This window comes from Hylobates moloch, unplaced genomic scaffold (genome assembly GCF_009828535.3).
Source record: "Hylobates moloch isolate HMO894 unplaced genomic scaffold, HMol_V3 SCAFFOLD_1, whole genome shotgun sequence".
In the NCBI taxonomy this organism is placed as follows: domain Eukaryota; kingdom Metazoa; phylum Chordata; class Mammalia; order Primates; family Hylobatidae; genus Hylobates; species Hylobates moloch.
Genome location: NW_026652276.1, coordinates 101,766,226 through 101,792,207, shown reverse-complemented (window position 1 = coordinate 101,792,207; position 25,982 = coordinate 101,766,226). Strand labels below are relative to the sequence as shown.

The window sequence follows — 25,982 nt, the reverse complement described above, 5'->3', positions numbered from 1 at the left end:
AGGACTACAGGCATGCACCACCACATCCAGCTAATCTACGTGTTTTTTGTTTTTTGGTATTTTTTTTTTTTTGTACAGACGGGGGTCTTGCTTTCTTGCCCAGGCTGGTTTTAAACTCCTGGTCTCAAGCGATACTCCCACTTAAGCCTCCTGAGTTGCTGGGATGACAGGCATGGGCCACTGTGCCTGGCTAAACTGGGCTGTTTTGAGATGGAGTTTCGCTCTTATTGCCCTGGCTGGAGTGCAATGGCACCATTTGGGTCACTGCAACCTCCGCCTCCCAGGTTCAAGCAATTCTCCTGCCTCAGCCTCCCGAGTAGCTGGGATTACAAGCGTGTCCCACCATGCCTGGCTAATTTCGTATTTTTAGTAGAGATGAGGTTTCACCATGTTGGTAAGCCTGGTCTCGAACTCCTCACTTCAAGTGATCCAGTTGCTTCAGCCTCCCAAAGTGCTGGGATTACAGGCACGAGCCACCGCACCCAGCCTGGGCTATTTTATTTTGTAAATAACCTTCATCATTTTTGTGTCAGTATCAACTGAAGCTCCCTGCTCCTACCAGCTCACCCACACAATACTCAATGTGAGCTTAAGTTTTGCTAAAGACTATGTTTTATGTGTCAGGCAGGTACTTTTGTGGCTGAGGAGCTGTGTAGGGGTAATGGGCCCTGGAAGGATGGGGCTTGATGAGCTGAGGGTGTTGGGAATTTTAGGGACAAGGACAGGAGGTAGGATGCCACTGGCCTCAGGAAGAGGAGCATGGAGAAGAAAAGAGAAGTTTAACCAAAGGAATGTGGGGGTGTTTGGCTCTGCACAAGCCGGGGGATGACATGAGCCTCTCCTCTGTCACCCCAGAAAAACCTCGCTACGTGCTGTGTGACATCAAGGCATCACACAGCTTGGGAATCGGGACTTGTTCGGGAATTGAATGAAGTTCTTGAGAACGGCCTCAAAGCTAGCTACCCCTGTCATATTTGGGTAACATTATTTTTTCTTTTCTTTCTTTCTTTCTCTTTTTTTTTTTTTTTTTTTTTTTGAGATGGAGTTTCGCTCTTTCACGCAGGCTGGAGTGCCGTGGCGCGATCTTGGCTCACTGCAACCTCCGCCTCCTGGGTTCGAGCAATTCTCCTGCCTCAGCCTCTCAAGTAGCTGGGATTACAGGCATGTGCCACCACACCCAGCTAATTTTGTATTTTTAGTAGAGATGGGGTTTCTCCATGCTGGTCAGGCTGGTCTCGAACTCCTGACCTCGGGTGATCCGCCCGCCTTGGCCTCCCAAAGTGCTGGGATTACAGGCATGAGCCACCACGCCCAGCTATTTTTTCTTAAAGATGGGGTCTTGCTGTGTCACTCAGGCTAGAGTGCAGTGGCATCATCATAGCTCACTGCAGCCTCAAACTCCTGGGCTCAAGCCATCTTCTGGCCCCAGCCTCCCAGGTAGCTGGGACTCTACAGGTGCATGCCAGTGTGCCCTGCTTTTTATTTTTATTTTTTTGTAAAGACAGGAATCTCACTATGTTGCCCAGGCTGGTCTCAAATTCCTGGCCTCAAGGGATCCTCCCACTTTGGCCTCCCGATGTGTTGGGATTACAGGCATGAGCCATCACACCCGGCCTGGTTACATTTTTTGAGATACAAAATCAGGCTTCAAAGAGTCAATTAGTGGGTTCCCTAAAAATTTGTATTTTACCCTGTAGCTGTGGCCTGCCTCCCTTCCCTCTGTCTCATTTCCTGTGTTGCAGCGTCTTTTCTCCCCGGAAGAGGTGTTGGTGTGTAAGTAGCAGCAACGGCCCCTCCGTTTAACAGTGGCTACCCCTCCCCGGATGACAGTCACAGGCCAGGCCTCATAGACAGCATTTTACTTAATCCTTTCCTCAAAGGTGGTCTGTTCTTTTCCTCGATGTATAGATGTGACCAAGAGCTTAGTCATGCCTGGATTCAAACCTGTCTCTGTGAATCTGTTACAGGAAAGGGATTTGATCTAAACCCCAAGAGAGGGTTCTTGAATCTCACTCAAGAAAGAATTCAGAGGGAGTCCACAGTGCAAAGCAAAAGCAAGTTTATTAAGAGAGTAAAGGAACAAAAGAATGGCCACTCAGGCAGGGCGCGGTGGCTCATGTCTGTAATCCCAGCACTTTGGGGGGCCGAGGCAGGTAGATCACCTGAGGTCAGGAGTTCGAGACCAGCCTGGCCAACATGGTGAAACCTTCTCTGTACTAAAAATACAAAAAATTGGCTGGGCGTGGTGGCGGGTGCCTATAATCCCAGCTACTAGGGAGAATGAGGCAGGAGAATCCCTTGAACCCTGGAGGCGGAGGTTGCAATGAGCCGAGATCAGGCCTCTGCACTCCAGCCTGGGCGACAAGAGCAAGACTCGTTTAAAAAAAAAAAAAAGAATGGCTACTCCATAGACAGAGCAGCCGGAGGGCTGCTGGTTGCCCATTTATATGGTTATTTCTTGATGATATGCTAAACAAGGGGTGGATTATTCGTGCCTCCCCTTTCTAGACTACATAGGGTAACTTCCTAACGTTTTTTTGTCACGTCACTCTCATCACCATCTTGGTTTTGGTGGGTTTTGGCCGGCTTCTTTTTTTTTTTTTTTTTTCGAGTTTCATCCTTTTTTGACCAGGCTGGAGTGCAATGGCACGATCTCAGCTCACTGCAACCTCCGCCTCCTGGGTTCAAGTGATTCTCCTGCCTCAGCCTCCCGAGTAGCTGGGATTACAGGCGTGCGCCACCACACCTGGCTAATTTTGTGTTTTTAGTAGAGACAGGGTTTCTCCATGTTGGTCAGGCTGGTCTCGAACTCCCAACCTCTGGTGATCCGCCTGCCTCAGCCTCCCAAAGTGCTGGGATTACAGGCATGAGCCACCCGCCAGGCCCTTGGCCGGCTTCTTTACTGCAACCTGTTTTATCAGCGAGGTCTTTATGACCTGTATCTTGTGCTGACCTCCTATCTCATCCCGCGACTTAGAATGCCTAATCTCCTGGGAGTGCAACCCAGTAGGTCTCAGCCTCATTTTATACTGCCGCTATTCAAGATGGAGTTGCTCTGGTTCACACGCCTCTAACAAATCCAAAACTCATGTCCTTAATGCTCTGCCGATCCAAGCCCTCGCCTGTATTGCTGTGGGTGGGGAAGGGTTGAGCCAGATGAACAGCACCCAGGAGTAAGGGGAGCTCTGCTGAAACCAGGGCTAAGCCTCCATTTTGGTAGGGGAGGGCACTGTCTGAGCCAGCTTGGATAAAAACTGGAAGGTGGGGGCCACCCCCCTGGAGACAGGCCTCTGGAGGGTCACTTCCAGGCTTGTTCAATTAAAAAAAAAAAAAAAAAAAAGGCCGGGCGCGGTGGCTCCCGCCTGTAATCCCAACACTTTGGGAGGCCAAGGTGGGTGGATCACGAGGTCAGGAGATCGAGACCATCCTGGCTAACATGGTGAAACCCTGTCTCTACTAAAAATACAACAAAAATTAGCCGGGCGTGGTGGCAGGCGCCTGTAGTCCCAGGTACTGGGGAGGCTGAGGCAGGAGAATGGCGTGAACCCGGGAGGCAGAGCTTGTAGTGAGCCGAGATCGCGCCACTGCACTCCAGCCTGGGTGACAGAGCAAGACTCTGTCTCAAAAAAAAAAAAGAAGGCCTGACACGGTGGCTCACACCTGCAATCCTAGTACTTTGGGAGGCCAAGGCAAGAGAATTTCTTGAGCAATCCTCCTGGCTTGAGGCCAGGAGGTCAAGACCAGCCTGGGCAACATAGTGAGACCCCATCTCTACAAAAAAAATTTTTTTAATTAGTTGGGAGTGGTGGTGTGCTCCTGTAGTCCCAGCTACTCTGGAGGCTGGAGTGGGAGGATTGCTTGAGGCCAGGCGTTCAAGGCTGCAGTGAGCTGTGATCGCACCACTGCACTCCAGCCTCGCAACAGTGTGAGACTCTGTCTCAAAAAATAAAATAAAACATAAAGAAACTGCACAGCACCTATGACCTCAGCAAATTCTCCCAACAGCCCTGGAATGGAGTTATCACTCTCACCTTCGAGATGAGGCTCACAGGGGGTCACGGCAGGCCCCAGGTCACAAGGCGGCTCGGGACTGTACAGGATGAGTCCTTGTCTGGAGCTTCAAAGCTCATGCTCCTCCTGCCTCCAGCTCAGCTACCTCTAGAAAAAAAAAGCGCTCTGAGAAGAGCCTGTAGGGAGCCAACATCTGTGGCAGAGGCTGACTGGGGCTGCGAGAGCAGGGACAGGAGGCGTCTGGTCCCTGCTGAGCGAAAAGGAGAGTTCTGTAAGATGGATAGTACCGGAGGCCCCCACCCTCTGCCACCAGGCTTCATTGATGAGCACAGTCCTGCTGCGGGAGATGAGCAGCGGGGCCCCCTGGAGGCTGCAGAGGGGAGGGCGAGGAGAGGCTATGAATATTTCAGCGACAGAGGCCGGGCTGGAGGAAAGGAGGGGAAGAGGGGTAGGGAGGCACTCAGCCAGCGGAAGAGGGGCTCAAGGACTAGGACACCAAGGTGAGGAAAGACCCACATCATTGAGCCAGGGCTCGGGGAGGGCGGACGTAGGCCAGGAGGAAGGGGCTCTTTAAGAAATTAGAGTTCGCCGGGCGCGGTGGCCCACGCCTGTAATCCCAGCACGTTGGGAGGCCAAGGCCGGTGGATCACGAGGTCAGGAGTTCAAGAACAGCCTCGCCAGCATGGTGAAACCCCCGTCTCTACTAAAAAATACAAAAAATTAGCTGGGCGTGGTGGTGCATGCTTGTAGTCCCAGTTACTCGGGAGGCTGAGGCAGGAGAATTGCTTGAACCCAGCAGGCGGAGGTTGCAGTGAGCTGAGATCATGCCACTGCACTCCAGCCTAGGCGACACAGTCAGACTCCATCTCAAAAAAAAAAAAGAAAGAAAGAAATTAGAGTTCGCCGTGCGCGGTGGCTCACGCCTGTAATCTCAGCACTTCGGAAGGCCGAGGCTGGCAGATCACCTGAGGTCGGGAGTTCCATACCAGCCTGACCAACATGGAGAAACCCCGTCTCTACTAAAAATACAAAAATTAGCGGGCACCTGTAATCCCAGCTACTCGGGAGGCTGAGGCAGGAGAATCACTTCAACCCAGGAAGTGGAGGTTGCAGTGAGGTGAGATTGCAGGAGATTGCAGCAGGCAGAGGTTGCAGTGAGGCGAGATCGGGCCCCTGCACTCCAGCCAGGACAACAGAGTGAAACTGAAAAAAAAAAAAAGAAAGAAAGAAAAGAGAAAGTAGGGTTCAGTGAGAGAAAGGAGGGATGGGGTTCCCAGAATAGGACAGTAGGGTTAGGGGCACAGGGATCAAATGGGGGGTTCACTGAGGGGGAGGGCTTCAATGAATGGGGCTAGGATATGGAGGGGATTCAGTGAGAAAGAGGAGCCTCATCTAAGGAGTAGGCACACACACACCCCCCACCCACGAGTGCAGGGTGGCTCATGCCTGGAATTCCAGCACTTTGAGAGATCAAAGGGGAGGATCGCTTGAGGCCAGGAGTTCGAACCCAGCCTGAGCAACACAGTGAGACCCCCGTCTCTGCAAAATTTTTCAAATTAGCCAGGGTGGGGGTCCACGCCTGTAGTCCCAGCTGCTCAAGAGACTTGAGGAGGAAGGATCGCTTGGGCCCAGTTCAAGGCTGCAGTGAGCTATGATCCCACCACTGCAACCCAGCCTGAACAATAGAGCAAGACCCTATCTCCAAAATTAAAAAAAAAGAGGAGGGGGCTTACTGAGATGGTGAGAACTTAGAAGGTTGCGGGCTAAATAAGGGGCTCGGTTATCTTTCTTTTTTGCAAAAGATTGTACCGTGAGGTCGGGGACCTGTAGGGGATGTGCCCTGTTGGGTTCCCCAAATCTCTCCCTGGCCCTGTAAGGCCAGGGGCCGCAGGTCCCCCTCGTCCCTCCTCCAGTCGGGTAGCAGCCCGCAGACTTGGGGGGCTAGGTCAGGCCCCCGGCGCCGGGAAAAGGGGTGGAAAAAAGCCGTCCCGAGACGGGTGGTGAGCGTCCCTGTCGCCGGCAGTGTGGCGGAGACCCCGCGGCTGACCGAGGGCGCTGAGCTGGGCCTGGAGTACGCGCCCTTTGACGATGACGACGGCCCAGTGGACTGTGACTGCCCGGCCGCCTGCTACCGCGGCCACCGCGGGTACAGGTGAGCGGACGCCGCGGCGGGGGTGGGGGGCGCTCGGGGCTGCCCCCCCTCACCGCCCCCACCCCCGCCCCTTCTCCCCCAGGACCAAGCACTGGTCTAGCAGCTCGGCATCGCCCCCTCCCAAGAAAAAGAAGAAAAAGAAAGGCGGCCACCGGAGAAGCCGGTGAGAACCGCGCCGGGCCGAAGCGGGAAGGGAGGAGGAGGTGGGGTCTCTCCCCGGATGCCCGTCCCTGGCCCACAACCTTGCCGTATTTGTGAACCCCGCCCCTCTCTGAGCCCCTCCCTCGCCCTCACCGTGCCGACTCCCGACTAAGTGCCCTCCAGGTAACTGAACCTACCCCAGGCCTCAAGCTCCTCCCCTCGCTAGGCTCCGCCCCTCAACGAGCCCCTCCCCTTCGCTAAGTCCCTCCCCTCAAGGAGCCCCTCCCCTTCTCTAGGACCCGCCCCTCATGGAGCTCCTCTACCCACTAGGCCCCACCCCTCATCGAGCCCCTCCCCTTATCTGGGATCCGCCCCTCACTGAGCCCGTCACTAGCACCTGCCTCTCACTGAATCCCCCAGAGCCAGACTCACTGACCCGGCCTGTGCATTACCAGTACCTGCTCCCAGTGCCCCCTGCCCTCCCCCAGGGGTCCCGTGCCCACCAACACCAATGCGAGTGGCCCTGGGGAGGAGGGGCCTCATCTGCCATCCCCGAATCTCTCTGTCCACCCTCCCCTGTCCTGCGTGAGACCCTGGCAAGTGTCTGGGGCCCCACCTAACCCCATCCATCCGTCTGTCCTTTCTTCCTGGCATCTGCCCTCAGCAAAAAGAGGAGACTGGAGTCCGAATGCAGGTCAGTGGGGACAGAGCTGGCTGGGCCCAGGGCGGGGGACGTCTGTGGGTGGGAGAGATTCCAATGCCATCCCCCAGAAGCCGGAGGCCTGGACCCTCAGGGCCTGCACCTGGACACTGCCAAGGTGCAAGCTTCGCCCCTACAGAGGCTATGAATCCCACCATTGGAGCCTCTGACCTCTAGGTTTGAAACTATTTTTGCCCACAATGCCAGGGGGGCTGGAAGGGTGACTTGGGGACAACATAGGCAGTGCCATCAACTACCCTGAGGGACCTTGGTGACCCTTGGGGCCTCGGGTCACTCTGTACAAGGGACCTTGGGCTTCATGGCCTGGAATTCCCTTTCCAGCTTCAATGTCCCAAGCACCCAGGCCTCTACAGCCATTTCCAGCCCCCACCCCCCACCCCAGCTCACTAGAGCCCACCTCCCTGTGTCCACAGCTGTGGGAGCTCCTCACCCCTCCGCAAGAAGAAGAAGAGTGTGAAGAAGCATCGCCGAGACAGGTACCCTTGCTGCCCCCACCCTGGGGGCTCCTCTTCCTCCCGTGGGGCCCAGGGCCAGGGCTGTGGCCCTCCATAGGTCTCCCCTGGGCCACCCCAGGCAGGCTCAAGAGAACTCTTTTATCGCCCTACAGGTCTGATTCTGGATCCCGGAGGAAGAGACGGCACAGGTGAGCGGTGCTTTGCAGAGGACATGGTCAGTGGTCCCATAAGGGACCAAAGCCCAAAGGACGCAATGATGGGAGGGGGTTTTGAGGGTCCCACCGGGCTCCATCATTCAGCTCCAGGGTTCCTTCCCAGAGCCAGGCTGCGGGGACTGGGCAGTGGAGGAGGAGCATGAAAACCAACTGTTTGAAACCCTCACCTGCCCCATGCATCAGCCACGACATGGAGACCCCAAGAATTTCTAGACAACATGGCAGGTCCAATGCCCAAGGGGTGTGTCTGTCTGTGGAGGTGCCGGTTAGACAAGCAGAAACACCGAGACCCCGAATTTGCAGGGAAAGAGCTTGAGAGGCAGGAGGACCTCTGTGAGCTGGGAAGGCTCCATGGATAGGAGGCAGGGTCGGGGAGCTGTGACCAGAAGTAGAGTTTCTCGGGGACAGATGCTAGCCTCCCAACAGGTTTGACTGCCAGGTCATGGAGCCATCCTCCACCCAGGAGGACTGAGGGCTAGTGTGGGGGAGCTCTGAGCAGGACAGTGGCTTGTTCAGCGTGGACAGGGGGAGGGGAGAGGAAGTGAAAGGCAGAAGTCCAGGTGGAGGCAGAGTGGTGCAGGAGAAGAGGGTTGCTGAGAAAGCAGAAAACAGCCTGAGCCAGGCATGGTGGCTCACGTCTGTAACCCAGCACTTTGGGAGGCTGAGGCGGGCAGATCTGTTGAGGCCAGGAGTTTGAGACCAGCCTGGTCAACATGGTGAAATCCTGTCTCTACTAAAAATACAAAAATTAGCTGGATGTGGTGGTGAGCACCTGTAATCCCAGCTGCTTGGGAGGCTGAGGCAGGAGAATCGCTTGAACCCGGGTGGTGGAGGTTGCAGTGAGGTGAGAGATCGCAGTGGAGTGCACGGCACTCCAGCCTGGGTGACACAGCGAGACTCTGTCTCAGGAAAAAAAAAAGGCTGGGTGTGGTGGCTCATGCCTGTAATCCCAGCACTTTGGGAGGCCGAGATGGGTGGATCATTTGAGGTCAGGACTTTGAGACCAGTTTGGCCAACATAGTCCATCTCTACTGAAAATACAAAAATTATTGGGGCATGGTGGCGGGTGCCTGTAATCCCAGCTACTTGGGAGGCTGAGGTAGGAGAATCACTTGATACCAGGAGGAGGAAGTTACAGGGAGCTGAGATCTCACCACTGCACTCCAGTCTGGGCGACAGAACAAGACTGTCTCAGAAAAATAAATAAATAAATAAATAAATAAATAAATAAATAAATAAATAAATAAATAAAAGAAAAGGAAAAGAAGGGAAAGGAGAGGAGAGAAGAGCTCGGAAGGAAGAAAGTTGTGGGGCAGTCACATTCCAGAGGTGGCATCAGAGCCAGATCCCCTCCCAGCAGCCCAGAGAAAGGGCAGAGTCCAGAGTTCCTTCCTTGCAGTGGGAATTTGCCAAGTAGGGGAGGAGCCTACATAAACACCTAACCCTGCCCCTCCAATGTCCCCAATTTTTCATCTTCCCCTGGCCTCCAGTGTCTATGGATCAGTGTGGGTCCTTACTGCCCCCAAGTGGCCACCATTAGCTTACACACACCCTCTGGCCAGCTCCCATCCTTCCTGGACAGGTCCTAAAAGTGAACTAGGAATAGACCAGCTTCCAGTGGGGAGACTGAAGCCCAAAGCAGACTCCAGCACCCAAACCCTTAGCCTCTGGGCCTGCCCCGCACTCACTCTGCTCCTGCGGGAAGCACATTTCTGTGTTCCTTAGCATGGCTTTGTTTTGGGGTCAGAAGGTCTGAAGGGATCTGGTGGCACCAGGGAGAATGGGGCTGAGGATTGGGGTTGGGTGACACCTTTGAGGGCTAACCAGAAGCTTCTCAGGCCTTTCATCAAAGGTAGAGGGTGCTGGGTTGGGGGTCTTGCCCCAGAGGGCTGGATGGGATGTGACGGGAAGCTATGGGAGTTGGGAGGGGGCAGCCCTGGAGATAGATCCAGAGATGTCATTCAAAAGCAGGGAGATTGGCCAGGCACGGTGGCTCACACCTGTAATCCCAGCACTTTGGAGGGCTGAGGTGGGCAGATCACTTGAGGCCAGGAGTTCGAGACCAGCCTGGCCAACATGGTGAAATCTTGTTTCTACTAAAACAAACAAACAAAAAATAGCCAGACGTGGTGGCAGGCAACTGTAATCCCAGCTACTTGGGAGGCTGAGGCATGAGAATTGCTTGAACCTGCAAGGTGGAGGTTGCAGTGAGCTGAGATTGTGCCACTGCACACCAGCCTGGGCAACAGAGCAGGACTCTGTCTCAAGACAAAAAAAAAAAAAGCAGGGACATCATGCCCTTTGGAAAGCATTTCTTACCTAAACCCCTGGTGAGCTGGCCTAGGGCTGGGCCAGTCTGGGAGCACACGGAGGAAGGGGGCACAGGAGGTATGATTATCAGGCCACACCCCAATACTCAAGGGAATGAGTATTGGGTATGTCCCAAGTCCAGTACCAAAAGACAAGAGCAAATCACCATTTCTACCTGGCCCAGACCTGAGGCTTGAGGCTGCCACACCTGCAAACAACAACCCCTGCCTTTTTTTTTTTTTTTTTTTTTCCCTGAGACAGAGTTTCACTCTTATTGCCCAGGCTGGAGTGCAAAGGCGCGATCTCAGCTCACGCAACCTCTGCCTCCTAGGTTCAAGCGATTCTCTTGCCTCAGCCTCCCTAGTAGCTGGGATTACCGGCACACACCACCACGCCTGGCTAATTTTGTATTTTTAGTAGAGACTGGGTTTCTCCATGTTGGTCAGGCTGGTCTCAAACTCCTGACCTCAAGTGATCCACTGGCCTCAGCCTCCCAAAGTGCTGAGATTACAGGCGTGAGCCACCGCGCCCGGCTACAGAACCCTACTTTATCTGGGGCCAGCCACACTTCTGTGGCCCTCCCAGACTGGGCAGCATTTGCGACCCAGGGAGGAGGTGTTCACAGGCCAGGACTTCCAGGAGGAGGAAGGCCCGAGCCTTGGCTGAGTGAAAGGGACAAAGGGGTGGAGTAGGATGGAAAAGTCCCCACCAGCCATGGGGCTCAGGCCCTAGAGTGGAACAAATCTCAGATCCACACCTGGGTATACCCAGGCTCCAGGGCATGAAGGCCACACCCTCCCTGGGCCACACCATCACTGTGGTCTCTGCTCTCTGCAGATCTCGAAGCTCCAAGAGCAAAAGAAAAGAGAAGAACAAAGAGAAGAAGAGGTAAGTGCCCTCCCTACTCTCCAGCCCCCTCATTCGTTCTCCCTCCTGCCCCAGCAAACTAGGCCTTTTAGAATCACAGAATGAGGCCATTAAAGGTAGCTCATTTTGCCCAGATGGAAAAATTAAGATCTAGAAAGAAAGCCAAGGGCTCTTGCTGAATCAGAGCTGGAACCGAAACCCAGGCCTCTTGCCTTCCAACCCAGGGTCCTTCCAAGCCCAGTCCTCGTGACTCCCCCGCCCTCCTTCCTCCCACCCCACAAGTCCCAGGATCACCTGGTGAGGGCCAAGGGGGGTCTTGGGAAGCTGGGGTTGTCTAGAGAAAAGGAGGCCTTTTCCTAATTCTCACAGCTGACCCATATGGACCAGATAGGCTCTGCGGCCAGCACCAACACTACTGATGTAGCTTTTATAGCAGACGTTAGGGGACTGATGAACACTGGCTTTCAGTAGGATTCCACTGGGATCCTGGTGGGAGGCTGGGCAACTTGGGGGCTGGGGTGTCATGGGGGGCAGAATTGAGGTACAGGCTGATTTCCCTCATCCACGCCAGGCCTCACACAGAGTCCCCAGGCCGGAGGTCTCATCGCCATAGCAGTGGCAGCTCCCACAGCCCCTCCCTCTCCTCCCACTACAGTGATTCCAGATCTCCCAGCAGGTAGGCCTGGGCCTCTGGGAGGCTTTCTCCTGGTGGGGGATGAGGGTTGCACATTAAACACCCCCAAGGGCTGGGGAGCAAGGCTGGTGGACAGAATGTCAATTCATCGGTGGGTAGAAGTTTATTGGGGTGGCCAGGTGTGGTGGCTCACGGCTGTAATCTCAGCACTTTGGGAGGCCAAAGCAGAAGGATCGCTTGAGGCCAGGAGTTCGAGACCAGCCTGGGCAACATAGTGAGACCCCCATTCTTTAATTAAAAGTAATAATAATAATATTATTATTATATATATTATATATTATATATGTATTATATATATTATATATTATATATGTATTATATATTATATATGTATATATATTTTGGGATGAGTATTGCTCTATTGCCCAGGCTGGAGAGCAGTGGCGCAATCTTGGCTCACTGCAACCTCCGCCTCCCAGATTCAAGCAATTCTCCAGCCTCAGCCACCTGAGTAGCTGGGATTACAGGCGTGCACCACCATGCCGGACTAATTTTTGTATTTTTAGTGGAGATGGGGTTTCACCATTTCGGCCAGCCTGGTCTCAAATTCCTGACCTCAAGGGATCCGCCTGCCTCGGCCTCCCAAAGTGCTGGGATTACAGGCGTGAGCCACCAAGCCCAGCCTAATAATAATTTTTAAAAAGAGAAATTTACCAGGGGAGTGATAACTTGAGGAAGAGCTGCCCTAAGGCCCCTAAGCCTCCACCTGAATTGGAAATCGAGGCACAGCCTGGCTGGCTCACCCTGGTCAAGCCCTCTCTAAGAGGAAAGGTTCCCAGCATGGTGAAAAGGCAGGTGGGGGGCTGCCCTCTTCCCCCGTGCGGGGTAGGGGGGAAAGAGGAGGCGCAAATTCTTGCAAAGCGGGTGCCCCACGCCGGCTCCCCCATTCTCCCTGGCGCACAACCCCAGGCTGAGCCCCAAGCACCGAGACGAAGGGCGAAAGACGGGCAGCCAGCGGTCCAGCGGAAGCCGGTCGCCTTCCCAGTCGGGCGGCAGTGGATGGGGGTCGCCCCAGCGGAACGGCGGCAGCGGGCAGAAGAGCGGAGCGCACGCGGGTCGCCCCGGCTCGGCGCACAGCCCGCCCGATGTACGTACGCTTAGCTTTGCGGAGGGTTCCCGCGCCGCGGGCTGCGCCGTGCGTGGTCGGGCGGGTCCCCAGCGGGGCAGGGGGCGATAAGTGTGGCATGGGCGGGGGGGGCGGCCGCTTCCTCCTTCCTCGGCTCCCCGCTGGGGGCGTCCTGGCTCGGGAGCCGCCGAGAGTGCTAGGCCGTTGCGCCCACCTGGCCCTGGTGTCAGGGTGAGGGGCGCCTGAGGTCTTGGGCCACCCTTGCGCTTGGCAAACTGAAGGCCAGAGGGGGGTTGACCGCGGGGCACTGAGTTGGGTACAGGGCTGGGGAGGAATCAGGGTCTCGTGCCCTCCCCAGGCATATTAGGGTAGGAGGGGCATGGACATTGATAGGAGTCCCAGGCAGGAGCAGGATTTGAGAGACGACCCCCTGCTGGGCACCACCTGGGCCCTGAGTCTCCCTCTTCCCACCAAGCCCTGGCGCCACCTCTGAGCACCCCCCTCTCCCTCCCTCAATCTTCTCCCCAGCCCTTCCCTCCCTCAGCCCCCTTCCCCATCTCAGTCCCTCTGCCCTCTAAAGTCCCTGCTCTGAGGAGACTCTGCCCTTTTCCAGGCACTGCCCACACTTGGACAGGTGTCTCAAACCTGCCGGCTCCTCTTCCCACGGCCACCCTCCTGAGGCACCTGCCAGGGTGCCTCAGAGACCCCACACCAACACCCCCAAAACTGTCCCCACCCTTCCTCCAAGAGGGGCACAGATGCCCGAAGACCTACAGGCAGGTGCAATGGGGGAGCTGGCAGAGGAGAGACATCTCAGCCTGTCCCTAGATGGATGGGCTGGGCCTGGGCGGGGGCTTCTCCCAGACCCCAGGGAAGGTCCACATCCCCTTCTGGTCTGTTGATTATAGAGTACACGGTTGAGACCCCTCAGAGAGAGGGGGCTGCAGTGCTGGCAAGGGCACTGGGGTGGGGGGGGTGGCTTGGGGTGGGGAGGCCTGCGGGTTCCTTCCCAGACCCGCAGACTGCCCCCCACCCAACCCCAAAGCCTCAGCTGGGAGTGGGAGAGCTGCCCCTCCCCAGACCTCAGGTCTCAGCAGCAAACATGTACGTGTTGGTCAGTTTCATTTTGATTTTTGGCTGTTTCCTTTCACTCCCTTTCTTTTCTCAAACACCCTTTACTCCCACGGCCTCAGAGAGGAAAGTCAAGGGCAGCTGACTGAAGGCTCTTGGTCTCAAGCTTAAGTTTTATTGAAGGACATTTACCTGTCTCTAGACTGTCCCACCTGGACCAGGCACCAGACTCCTGGGCTCGGGGGGTTTTGGTTGGGCCACGCAGGGAGGATGACACTGATGTCCCCGGATCTGTCTTGGGAGGGGGTTGAGGGCAGGCAGAGGTAGCTGAGGTTAGCATGGCAGAGGCTGGAGAGGATTAACAACCCACAAGAGAGGCACCCACCATCCCCCACCCGTGTGGGCATGGAGTGCCAAGAGCACAGGACCAGAAACACCTGCTTGCCAGCTTCTCATCCACCCTGCTGGGGCCTCCCGAGAGACACAGAGATGCGGGTTCTCTGAAGTCAGGGCTGGAAGTGGGTCCCTTCGTACCTCTGGTCCTCTCTCCAGCCCTGGAGTCCTGAGCAATGATCCCACCTCCACTCCCTCCCCAATGCAGACAAAATGGCCACAGCAACTAGGCATCCCCAGGATAGGGCAGTCGGGGAAGGGGACCCAGCCACCAGCCTCGGGGCGGGAGCTTCTGAAGCACCCACATCTTGTCTCCCTCCCAGCACGGGACTCTAGTTTGGCACAGCCCTGGGAGTTTTCTTGGAGACGGCATTTTGTGACTCCTTTCACCAAGCATGGTCCCCAAATCCTATCCCTCACCCTTGGGGCCCTGGGAGATCTGGGACTTCAGAGCATCCCGGGTCTCAAACCTGCATTCAGATCCCTGCCTCTTTGCCTTAAAAAGACCCCTGAGGAGTCAAAAGAGGCTAGTTCTCGCTCATATGCAGAAAAGTGAGATGGGGGATGGGAGAGGGGTCCCAGACTTTACCATGAATGAAACAGTCTTTGGGAAAAAATACTGGGGGTGGTATTCTTGGACGATACCTTTGAAAAAAAAAAAAAAGAAAAGAAAAAAAGAGAGAGAGAAACAAACGGAAAAAAAGGAAAGCTCAACATTTTTTAACCCCGTCTATGTTTTTGTTTGTTTTTTAGCCTCCCATTTGAAACGTGGTAATACTGTGATTCCATTTCTTGTTTAGCTGGTGAGGGAAGAGGGTGGGCAAGTTTATATAACTTTTTCTGTTGTTTTGTTTTTATTTCCTTTTCCTTTCTTTTTTTTTTTTTCCTATTTTAATGTACAGAAATGCAAACTATCTCTCTGGGGTTTTTTTTTTCCTATCTTCTATGTTCTAGAATTTTCTTTTTGTGTGTGTTACTGTGGGAACCTTTCCTGTTAATGCAGAGATGGCTTTTGAATTTTAAGTGAACATTAATCATATACACATCTCTATATACTTTTTTTTCCTTCGTAATCTGAATTTAAAAGGGAAGATAACTCTAAAAAAAAAAATCACTCCCACACCAACAGCTCCTGCCAAGTCAGCAGCGCCAGCAAATCCTCCTTTCAACTCCAGGCACAGGCTGGAGCTGCCGCAGATTTTAAATTAACTACAGTGGTTCAGCCTGTGCTGCTGCATTCCCCAGGAAGCTGGAGAGAAGCTGGGAGACCCAGGGAGGGGAAGAGACTTGTCCTGGGTTGCCCAGGGAGCTTCTTGGAACTTGCTGCTACTCCTCAGTTCAATTTAGTATAATGGGCTGGACACGGGGGACAGGGAGCAGGACAGGCTTTTCAGGACAATCAGTGTCAGACCTCAGACTCGGATCCTTAGGAAACTGTGGAGGAGGGAGAGGTCTGAAGGCACCTGGCAGAGTTTAGCTGAGACATTCCAGGCAAGAGAAAAAATTCCATCTTGGGCTGGGCACGGTGGCTCACACCTGTAATCCTAGCACTTTGGGAAGCCGAGGGGGGTGGATCACCTGAGGTCAGGAGCTCAAGACCAGCCTGACCAACATGGTGAAACCCCAGGTCTACTAAAAATACAAAAATTTGGCCAGCCATGGTCGCTCACGCCTGTAATCCCAGCATTTTGGGAGGCTGAGGCGGGCAGATCACCTGAGGTCAGGAGTTCGAGATCAGCCTGGCCAACATGGCGAACCCCCGTCTCTACTAAAAATACAAAAAAATTAGCCAGGCATGGTGGTGCATGCCTGTAATCTCAGCTACTCGGGAAGCTGAGGCAGGAGAATCACTTGAACCTGGGAGGCAGAGGTTGTGGTGAGCGGAGATCATACCGCTGCACTCCAGCCTAGGTGACAGAGTGAGACTCCGTCTCGGAAAAAAAAAAAAAAAAAAAATAGCCAAGCATGGTGGTGGGTGCCTGTAATCCCAGCTACTTGGGAGGCTGAGGCAGGAGGATCGCTTGAACCCAGGAGGCAGAGGTTGCAGTGAGCTGAGATTGTGCCATTGCACTCCAGCCTGGATGACAAGAGCAAGACTCTGTCTCAAAAAAAAAAAAAATCCATCTTGGTCTTGAGACTGAGACCAGTGATGTGGTCACTCCCAACAAATCCCTTTGTTGGCCCATCCCAGGTGATGGTTGAACCCCACAGGAATTTCTGGGTTCTGATGCTTACAGGAGAAACTGCAGCTCCGAGAGATCAAGTGACTGGCCCAAGTTCACACAGCTATTTAGAGGTAGATCCAAAAGTAGACCCCAGGCAGGGCGTGGTGGCTCACACCTGTAATCCCAGCACTTTGGGAGGCTGAGGCAGGAGGATCACTTGAGGCCTGGAGTTCGAGACTGACTGGTCAACAGAACAAGACTCTATCTCTACAAAAAAAAAAAAAATATATATATATATATATATATTTTAATCAGCCAGGCATGGTGGCATGTGCCTATAGTCTCAGCTACTGAGGGAGATGAGGGAGGAGAATCACTTGAGCTCAGGAGTCCAAGGCTGCAGTGAACCATGATGGCACCACTGCACTCCAGCCTGGGCAACACTGCAAGACCCTGTCACTATAAAAATTTAAACGAAAAAGCTGGACGTGGTGGAATACACCTGTAATCCCAGCTACTCAGGAGGCTGAGATGGGAGGATTGCTTGAGCCCAGGAGTTTGAGGCTGCAGTGAGCCATGATTGCACCACTGCACTCCAGCTTGGGCAACAGAGCAAGACCCTGTCTCAAACCAAACAACAACAAATAGACTCCAGCCTTGTGACTCTGACCTCTAGACTCCAGCCAAGCTGTGGAGAGGGTGGAAAATGGAAAGCACGGTCCAGGAGCCCTGAGAAGAAGGAGGATTTGGGAGGTGGATGCTGGTTGTCTCAGCTCCTGCTTTCCCCCATCAGACCCCTCCAGAAATCAGCCTCCTGCTCTCTCATGTCCCTAGACTGAGGTCTGCCCACACTGAGAGACCCGGGTGCAGGTGGCCCCCACATTATAGAAACTCGTATGATTGTTGCTTCAGTGACTCAGGGAACCCTAAACCCTCACAGTTCATACATGTGGAGAAATAAATATTGAGGCACAGAGAGGGAAGAGAGTCACTCAAGGTCACACAATGTAGGATGAAAGAGGAAGATACTGATCAGGAGACCTCCTGGGATAAGCCCTCCTGTCCAGTCTTACCTGGTGCCTTCACTGGCCTCCCTCCAGCCCCCACCAGCACAGCCTGGTGCTAGGCTCACCCTCCCAAGGCCCAGAAAGAGTATACAGAGTTTGCCGTTTTTTCTTTTTTATTATTGCATTCCTGTCCCAGGGGCCACCTGCTCACCTTAGAAGTCTCTAGCATTAGAAGTTTCAGGGGATAGGGCAGGCACAGTGACTCATGCCGGTAATCCCAGTACTTTGGAAGGACGAGGCAGGAAGATCGCTTGAGACCAGGAGTTTGAAATCAGCCTGGGCAACATAGCAAGATCTCTATCTCTACAAAAAAAAATTTTTTTTTAATTAGCCAGGTGTGATGGTGCATGCCTATAATCCCAGCTACTTGGAAGGCTGAGGTGGGAGGATCACTTGAGCCCAGGAGTTGGAGGCTACAGCGAGCTATCATCCTGCCTGTAGTCCCAGCTACTCGGGAGGCTGAGTCAGGAGAATCACTTGAACCCAGGAGGCGGAGGTTGCAGTAAGTTGAGATCGCACCACTGCACTCCAGCCTGGGTGACAGAGCGAGACTCCATCTCAAAAAAAAACCCCAAAAAACAAAAAACCCTACAGTGTCAGGGGCTGCCTGGAAGGTGACACCCTTAGGTGAGGGTGGCAGAGAAGGCTCAGGCTCATGGCTTCCGGGCTCTCTCTGGCTTCTCCCTGTGGTCCAAATTTTATCATGTAATGGGCAGCCTCAGGTGACCCCCAAGAAGAGGTGCCAAGGCACCCCCTGACCTGCCTCATCCAGGAACAGAAAAAGGCAAAAGGGATGAATTTTGCTAAAATGATGCCGAAGCCAGAGGGAAAGGAGTGGGACTGACCTGAGGCAGGATCACTCCTCCAGATCGGCTCTGTGGTTGCCTTCCCTTTTAAATGCCCGTTTTCCCTTCACCCATCTGTTCACTCCGATTGGCCTTGTTTAAACAGCGCTTGTCTCCTCTTTCTGTCTGGGGGCATCTTTCTCTCTTCCTGCCTCTCTGTTTCTGTTTGCTTCTGTCGTTGTTTCTGTCTTTCTGTTTCTCTTTCTCCTTCTCTTCCCATTTCTATCTCTGCCCGACTTTTTCTGTTCGCCCGTCTGTCTCTTTGTCTGTCTGCCTCCTGTCTCTTTCTCTCTTCCTCTCCATCTCTCTCCCCCAGCATGGGCCTCTCTCCCATGCTGCCAGCCCCTCTGTAGCCCACCCTGTGGTTCTCTTCCATCAGCTGCTTCCTGCATGCTCTGTGGAGGTTTTCTGTTGTTTGAACAGTAAAGAAAGCTTGGCTAGTGGAACCCATTGTTTAAAAAGGAGAAAAAAAAAAAGAGCAAACAGAAATGGCCGGGCAAGAGCCCCCTCCCATCCCTGGGATGAGACAAAAGCCACATTGGCCACCCATCTACTGGCTCAGAGGGGGAGCACAGTTTAGGGTCACTGTCTTTCCCCCATTCTGCATTCCCAATGCGGAGACCTTCTTTTCTTTTTTATTATTGCATTCCTGTCCCTGACCACTGAGAAGGTAGGTATCCCAGCTCCGCTGTGCGCTCTCGCTCCCATCTCCAGATAAGCCCCGCCACTTTGCTTGGTTTGAATGTGGTTTTCTTTCTCTCTCTTTCTCTCAATCTTGCCCTGGTTGGTTTCATCTTCCTCCCTTTTCTTTCTTTATTTTAGTGACTACTCATTTGTAACTTGCACTTTCTTCAAATGAGCTACAAAGCTATGTTTCCTGGTTTGTCATTTGGTTTTCTTGACTTTCCCCGACCAACTTTTCTAGCCCATCTCCCCTCCTTCTCCACCTTCCTTGTTCCCTCCTTCTTCCTCTCCATCCCTGACTTCCACTCCTAAATCCTCCTTCACGCCTTCTTTCTCATTCTGTTGTCCGAATGCATTTCTGTGTGGTTTAGCATTCCAAGTTTGTGTTTCTTTCCTGAACTGTATGCTGCAGTGAAGCCAATTTGATTTCTGTTGTCTGGAGTAGCTGCGAAGCCCCTCCTCACCTTTCATCCCTGCCAGCCCCTGGGACTTTGGTCACCCTGCTGGCCTTCAGGGCCCTTTCGGGCAATAGGCAGTGACAGAGGAGCCAGTGCGGGGCCTCCTGGCCTTCAGATCATGGAGGAAGTTCTGGCCAAGTTCAGGCACAAGGGAAAAGCCCCATCCCATCCTCGGGGGCCTACTGGGCCAAACAGAACTCTGGGCTTCCACGAGTTTTTCCCTGGCTGGAGGATGGAGCTTTGGGGTGGGAGCTGCAGGGCTCTGGAGGAGCAACGGGCACCAGGACTGAGTCTCCAGCTTCCATCTATTGGGTGCGATAGTAGATTCATTTGGGGTGGCAGTGGGCAGGGCAGTGAGCTGGCCAGGAGCAGGTTTGAGACCTAGAGGGCCTACTTAGCAAAGTCTCTGTGAGGTAATTTACAGGTAATTTACCTGCCCGCTGCCTGGTCCATGATCCAACCCAGACAGGGGCTCCTTCTACCCTCAGCATCCTTCCATCTTCTGAATTTGAGCAGCTTAATGTGAACCCTCAGAGCAGAATGATCCCAAAAGAACAGCCAGCAGGGACTAGGGGCCCACAGGGTGCTGCGGCAGAACCAGGATTGGGTCCTGGGACTTGTGACTCCCAGCCCAGGGCTCATCCAGCCACACTGAGGGTACTAGAGTCAGAGGTGGACCCTAGGGGACCCCACCTCCACACCCCTGCCATTTAAACTGTTTCCTTTCCCACCTGGGAGCAGCTACAGAAATTTGGCATTCTGGTCAGGTGCGGTGGCTCACGCCTGTAATCCCAGCACTTTGGGAGGCCGAGGTGGGCGGATCACTTGAGGTCTGGAGTTCGAGACCAGCCTGGCCAACATGGCAAAACCCGTCACTACTAAAAATACAAAAATTAGCCGGGCATGGTGATACATGCCTGTAATCCCAGCTACTTGGGAGGCTGAGGCAGGAGGATCGCTTGAACCCGGGAGGCAGAGGCTGCAGTGAGCCTAGATTGTGCCACTGCACTCCAGCATGGATGACAAGACTCCGCCTCAAAAAAAAAAAAAAAAAAAAAGGACATTCAGCATTCCAACCATTATGAGGCCTCCACGGGCTTCCATCTTCAGCTTTGAAAAGAGAAGGCCCAGCCACTCGTCCCTACCCCACCCCATGTTTATCCTGGGGGCAGGTGTCAGGGAGCTCACCCACTCAGAGCATCCTCCTCAACACTGGGTGGTGTTAGGAGGGCAGACAGCAAGTGGCTCTTTGAACAGGGAGAAAGGGCAAGCTAGGGGAGGTGGTGCCACCTGTAGTCCCAGCTACTCAGGAGGCTAAGGCAGGGGTATCGCTTGAGCCCAAGAGTTTGAGGCTACAGTGAACCATGATTGCACCACTGCACTCCAGCTTGGGCAACAGAGCAAGACTCAGTCCCGGCTCCCTCAAAAAAAAAAAAAAAAAAAAAAAAGAAAGAAAGAAAAAAGAAAAAGAAAAGAAAAGAAGGAAAATGCTGCTGAACTGACAGGAGAGACTCTGTTGAAGCCCCATGAGGAAGGGGAGGGTCCGTCCTTGAGGAGTTTCTGATATGACCAGGGACCCACGAGTTGGGTGGTCGTCTTAAGTCCTCAAAGGAAACAAGAGTAGAGCATCTCAGGTGTTTACCTGTTCTTGTCCTTCAGAGTACCAGGACCAAGTGAACACACTGCCCCTTGCTACTCCCTTCCACCATCTTTTCCACTTGACCCTCAGAAATTTCTTACCCAAAGGTTGGGTGCAGTGGCTCATGCCTGTAATCCCAATGCTTTAGGAGGCCGAGGCGGGAGGATCACTTGAGGCCAGGAGTTTGAGACCAGCCTGAGCAACATAGCAAGACCCCATCTCTACTAAAAATAAAATAAAATAAATAGCCAGGCATGGTGGTGTGTACCTGTAGGCCCAGCTACTGAGGAGGCTGAGGTGGGGGGATCACTTGAGCTCAGGAGTTGGAGGCTGCAGTGAGATATGATTGCACCATTGCACTCCAGTCTGGGCAGCAGAGCCAGACCCCATCTCAAAAAGATATATATATATATATATATATATTACACAAGCAAAAGAAAACATGTCGGGTAGCAAGTGGTAAAAAGGAGAGGAGGGGCTCCTGGGAACAGGGCTCAGAGGCAGGCGAGGTCCCTCAGTCACTCACTCATTCATTCATTCCCACACACACTAAGCAGACATGTGCCCAGCACCTCCTCTGTGCCAGGCCCCATCTGGATGTCCACGCCAGGAGAGAGGCAGGCAGACCTGGGTTTCCCAGGATGGAGGATGGATGAAGACCGCTGAGCATGATGAGAGGGGAAAAGCTGAAATGTGAGTGGGAAGCTCCTGCTCACCAGGGTAGCCCCCTGGCTAGCATGGCCTGGCAGAGTCCATACAGAAGGAAGGAACTAGGTTTTATGGGATCATGGAGGAGCGGACGTGATGCAGCCTGGAAAAGGTGCCCTGGAGCTGAGGGTAGGGATGCCAATAGGCATTAGCCAGGCTATGGGAGGGAGGTGGGGAGAGGGGATCCCTGCAAGAGGCACCAAGGCACAAAAAGCAGCTTCCTGGAGGGGAGGTTCGGAGGTCTCTGAGCATCCTGTGATCCCATAGTGCTTGGCCTTGGATCTTCCCAGAGAGAATGAGACCCAGTCAAGCTGAGGACGAGGCTCAGACTCTGGCAGGCGCATGGAGACCCCTTTCTGAGGACTACCGGTGGGATGGGTGGAGAAGGACATGAGAGGTGCCTTCCTCCCATCCTCTGCCATCTTGGTACTTGGTGGACACCCCATAGGGTCCCCCAGTCCTTCCTGCACTGCTCTGACCCTGTGAAGGGACCATGAGTTGGTTGTACTCTGAAAAGAGTCACCCAACCCCAATATAGGCTGACCCAGCAAAGACTCCGCTTATCCCCATTTTACCAGTGGGGAAACTGAGGCTCCCCACCGTCAGGTGCTTCCTTAAGGTCTCACAATAAACTCACACCAGGGCCGATTCCAGGGTGTTCCACTTTTCCAGTGACTATCATCTTAGGCCATGGCAGGCCCATGACTTGGAGGAGATGAGAAGGAAGTAGGAAAGAACTTGGTCTTCAAAAATAGCAGGCAGGAAGGATCCAGATCAGCACAGGGCATTGGACCTGGGGGCTTGGACCTTGATGGTAGGAGACAGGACCATGATGGAGGTGAACAGCCATCCAACCTAGACCCTTTTTGCTCCTAACACTCCCATCCCACTCTCAGCATAATGTAGTGGGAAGTCAGGAGGGCTCTGCAGCATCTGTGGGAAGGACCCATCATGGCCCGTGGTCTTCCTCACCTATTGTTGGCTCCTTTCTTTGAGTCAGAAGTAGAGGTGGGTGGATCACCCGAGGTCAGGAGTCCAAGGCCAGGCTTCTCTATAAAATACAAAAAATTAGCCTGACATGATGGTCAGCCTGTAATCTTAGTATCAGAGGTGAGGCAGGACAATCATTGAACCTGAAAAAAAAAAAAAAGGAAAAAAGAAAGAAAAGAAAAAGAAGAAGTAGCTGGCTCAGGTCCAAACTCAAGAGTTGGAGCCAGTGTTCACAGCCAGGCTGATTCCTAAGTTTCGTACTCTGCCCTGCTGCGCTGCCTCCACTAACCAAAGTAGCAAGCAAAGATTTCTTAAATAAGGAGACTAGCGTCAACTTGAGTTATGGACTACTGTGAATTGGCTCCCAAGCTTCCCCCAGCTCATATGTGTTCACTTTGCACTCTTTGACGACCCAGGGTATAGGACAGAAACTGCAAATATGAAAATCCCAGAGACGTTCTCATTTGCCTCCTGTTGAGGGAAAAGAATGGTGGGCTGGGGGTGCTTGAAAGTGCTGGGGCACTGGCTGCCTGGCTGCCTCCTGGAGTGGGGGGAGTATATGTTAGGGGAGCTGATGGTCTCCTGTTGAGAATACAACTGCCGTCTCAGAGGGGCCAACTCAAGGCCGGGCGCGATGGCTCACACCTGTAATCCCGGCACTTTGGGAGGCCGAGGCAGGTGGATCACCTGAGGTCAGGGGCTCAAGACCAGCCTGGCCAACATGGTGAAACCCTGTCTCTACTAAAAATATAAAAATTAGCCAGGCGTGGTGGCGGGCACCTGTAATCCCAGCTACTTGGGAGGCTGAAGCAGGAGAATCACTTGAACCCGGGAACCAGAGGTTGCAGTGAGCTGAGATCGTGCCACTGCACTCCAGCCTGGGCAACAGAGCGAGACTCTGTCTCAAAAAAAATAAAAAAATAAAAATGAAAGAGGGGCCCATCCAGCCTCCAACTCTCCTAGCCTAGGGTGAGGGGTGAGCTTGTGATCAGGAGAGTCAGGGGGCTCAGAGGGGCACCCCAATACCAGGAAATATCCATTGTGCCCACTTATGCCTGTCTCTGCCCCAAATGGAGACATTAAGCTCGCCCAGGAGAGGTCTTCATGGCCTGATTGGCTTTGGGCAGCTATGGCTAGTGTTCATTGGCTGCTTCAGGCACCAATCAGGAGCCATCTGTGCCTTTCCACCAATGAGGTTGACCTCCTGGTTCTACCTCCATGTTCAGCTCAGCTCCAGCCCTGCAGGGAAAGGCTTGGGCACCACCTTGCCCTCTGCAAGAAACACCCAGGGCTATGCCAAGGAAACTGTGCTCCTTCCAGTCCCTAGCAGCAAGGTGCCCTGAGAGGTGGCAGCAGCTTTTGTCTTCTCATCCAAACAGCCTGCCAGTGGCCGCGCTTGGTGGCTCACACCTGTAATCCCAGCACTTTGGGAGGCTGAGGCCAGAGGATCACTTGAGGTCAGGAGTTCGAGACCAGCACCAGCCTGGCCAACACGGTGAAACCCCGTCTCTCCTAAAAGTACAAAAACTAGCCAGATGTGGTGACAGACGCCTGTAGTTCCAGCTGTTCGGGAGGCTGAGGAAGGAGAATTGCTTGAACTCGGGAGGCAGAGGTTGCAGTGAGCCCAGATCACGCCAGTGCACTCTAGCCTGGGAGACAGAGTGAGACACCTTCTCAAAAAGAAAGAAAAAAGAAACAGCCTTCCAAAAGGGCTTGGTCCAGGCTTCTAGGACTCTCTTCCTTCCTTAGCAAACAGAATCAAGGTTTTGCTAGGCGCCAAGTTCGGTGATAAAAAGTGAGGTTACAGAGGTGAATCAGATACCACATCTGCCGTGGAGGTGCTCAAAGTCAAGTTGGTAGTGGTGATCGGAGGATTTTCGGGGAGGAACAGACCTATAAACAGACAAGGACAGTCAACTGCTACTAGATGGAGGGCCAAGGACAGGAGGAGGGATCAGCTCTGTGTAGGGAGAGAGACAGGGAGGGCGGGCAGGGGGCCTGCAGAAAATCCTGGAATCTTTGCCCTGCAAGGGACATCAGGAAGCAAAAGCCAACCCTCTCATTTTGTGGATGGGGAAACTGAGGCCCAGACTGGGGAAGTGACGTGGCCAGGGTCGCTCGGTGAGATAGAGGCAGGCTCTCAGACTCCTGAATCCCAGCCAGGGCCCTTTTGATGGTGCCAGATGCCCTTCCTGGTTTTCTGTGTCCCAATCCTTGTGTCCTAACTCCACTTTTGGAAAAACATTTGCCATCTCTATCCAGCGGTCACCTAAGAGTTGCCCACTCAGGAGCCGGGCGCTGCCAGCCCTTCCTCCAGAGGCGGCGTGGCCTCCTCTCAGGCCTAGAATGGGGTGGTTGCGTTTCTCTCTCTCTCTCTATCTCTCTCTTGCATTTTTGTGAATCTAATGATGAACTTATACTACCACACTTTTCCCTTCTCTTACACACCTTACCTACTAAAGGAGGAAGTGCCACTTTATTGGTAAGTGGACGTTAACCAAGAGGGACTTAAAAATCAGAACTTAAAAAAAAAAGAAAAAGAAAAGGAAAAGAGAGAAACAGAAAGACAGTCGGGTGCTACTGACAGCTCCAAAGCTCTCTGCAGGGCCGGAAAACAAAGAAAAATATTAACAGAAAAATGTCAGGTTCCCCAGGATCAGATATTATTTTTGATTTTTGGTATCTAATGACATTTGTGGATTTTGTTTTTTTCTTTCTGTTTTTCCTCCCTTTCTTCGGTTCAGTTTTGAGTTCAGTTGTCCCCCTCGCCCCCCCCATCTGTGTGCCGTGTGACGCCCCCAACCCCTCCATCCCCTCGCCCACCCCCAAGCGCTGGGGGTCCGGCCTGGTGGGCTGGCCCTGGCCCCGCTCCCGGTGCCGCTCTCTCTTCTCTCTGCCGGGAATCGTCCGTCCCATCGGGGGGCAATGCCAGCCCCGATGCCTGTCCTGGAGCCCCTCCCCCCCACCGCTCTGTCCCTCTTGTGTTTTGCATGCCAAGAACCCTGCATGAGCTGCACTGTTGAGGCCAGAAGGTGGACACCCAGGAGAGGCAGAGGCAGGGCAGGCGCGGGGAACCGTGTGTGCGATGCTCCGGGACTGGCAGCCCCCGGCTCGGGCCGGTGAAAGCCCTCTCTCCTTCTCTCCCCCCACCCCACCCGCCCGCTCTCTCACCCCAACTTCTCGATCCTCTTGCTCTGTCCTCTCTCTGCCCCAACTCTTGTCCCCTGCCTGTCTGGATTTTTTCTGTTTCTCGAACTTCTCCCTGGCTTCCATCCTTCTCTCTCTTCGCTCTGTCTTTCTCCCTCTCTCTCTCTTCTCTTCCCCCCCCCC

The 25,982-nt window shown here is 53.7% G+C and overlaps 1 protein-coding gene across 6 annotated transcripts in view; it reads left to right on the top strand.

Annotated features, from left to right (window-relative positions):
* The window catches only part of SRRM3 (serine/arginine repetitive matrix 3), a 78,263-nt gene extending 52,289 nt beyond the window's left edge, over window positions 1-25,974 (top strand). Inside the window, exons 4-13 of one of the 6 annotated variants that reach the window (XM_032756271.2) lie at window positions 6,035-6,163; window positions 6,246-6,326; window positions 6,969-6,998; window positions 7,439-7,501; window positions 7,633-7,668; window positions 10,843-10,893; window positions 11,444-11,548; window positions 12,476-12,653; window positions 14,850-14,867; window positions 25,115-25,974. In XM_032756271.2, coding sequence (XP_032612162.1) covers window positions 6,035-6,163; window positions 6,246-6,326; window positions 6,969-6,998; window positions 7,439-7,501; window positions 7,633-7,668; window positions 10,843-10,893; window positions 11,444-11,548; window positions 12,476-12,653; window positions 14,850-14,861 — 685 coding nt within the window. In that variant the 3' untranslated portion in view covers window positions 14,862-14,867; window positions 25,115-25,974. Of the gene's footprint in view, window positions 1-6,034; window positions 6,164-6,245; window positions 6,327-6,968; window positions 6,999-7,438; window positions 7,502-7,632; window positions 7,669-10,842; window positions 10,894-11,443; window positions 11,549-12,475; window positions 12,654-13,245; window positions 20,768-25,114 lie in introns of those variants that run through there. The other 5 variants (XM_032756275.2, XM_032756264.2, XM_032756260.2 and 2 more) reach the window with 5 other exon arrangements.
* Window positions 25,975-25,982: the final 8 nt, after the last annotated feature.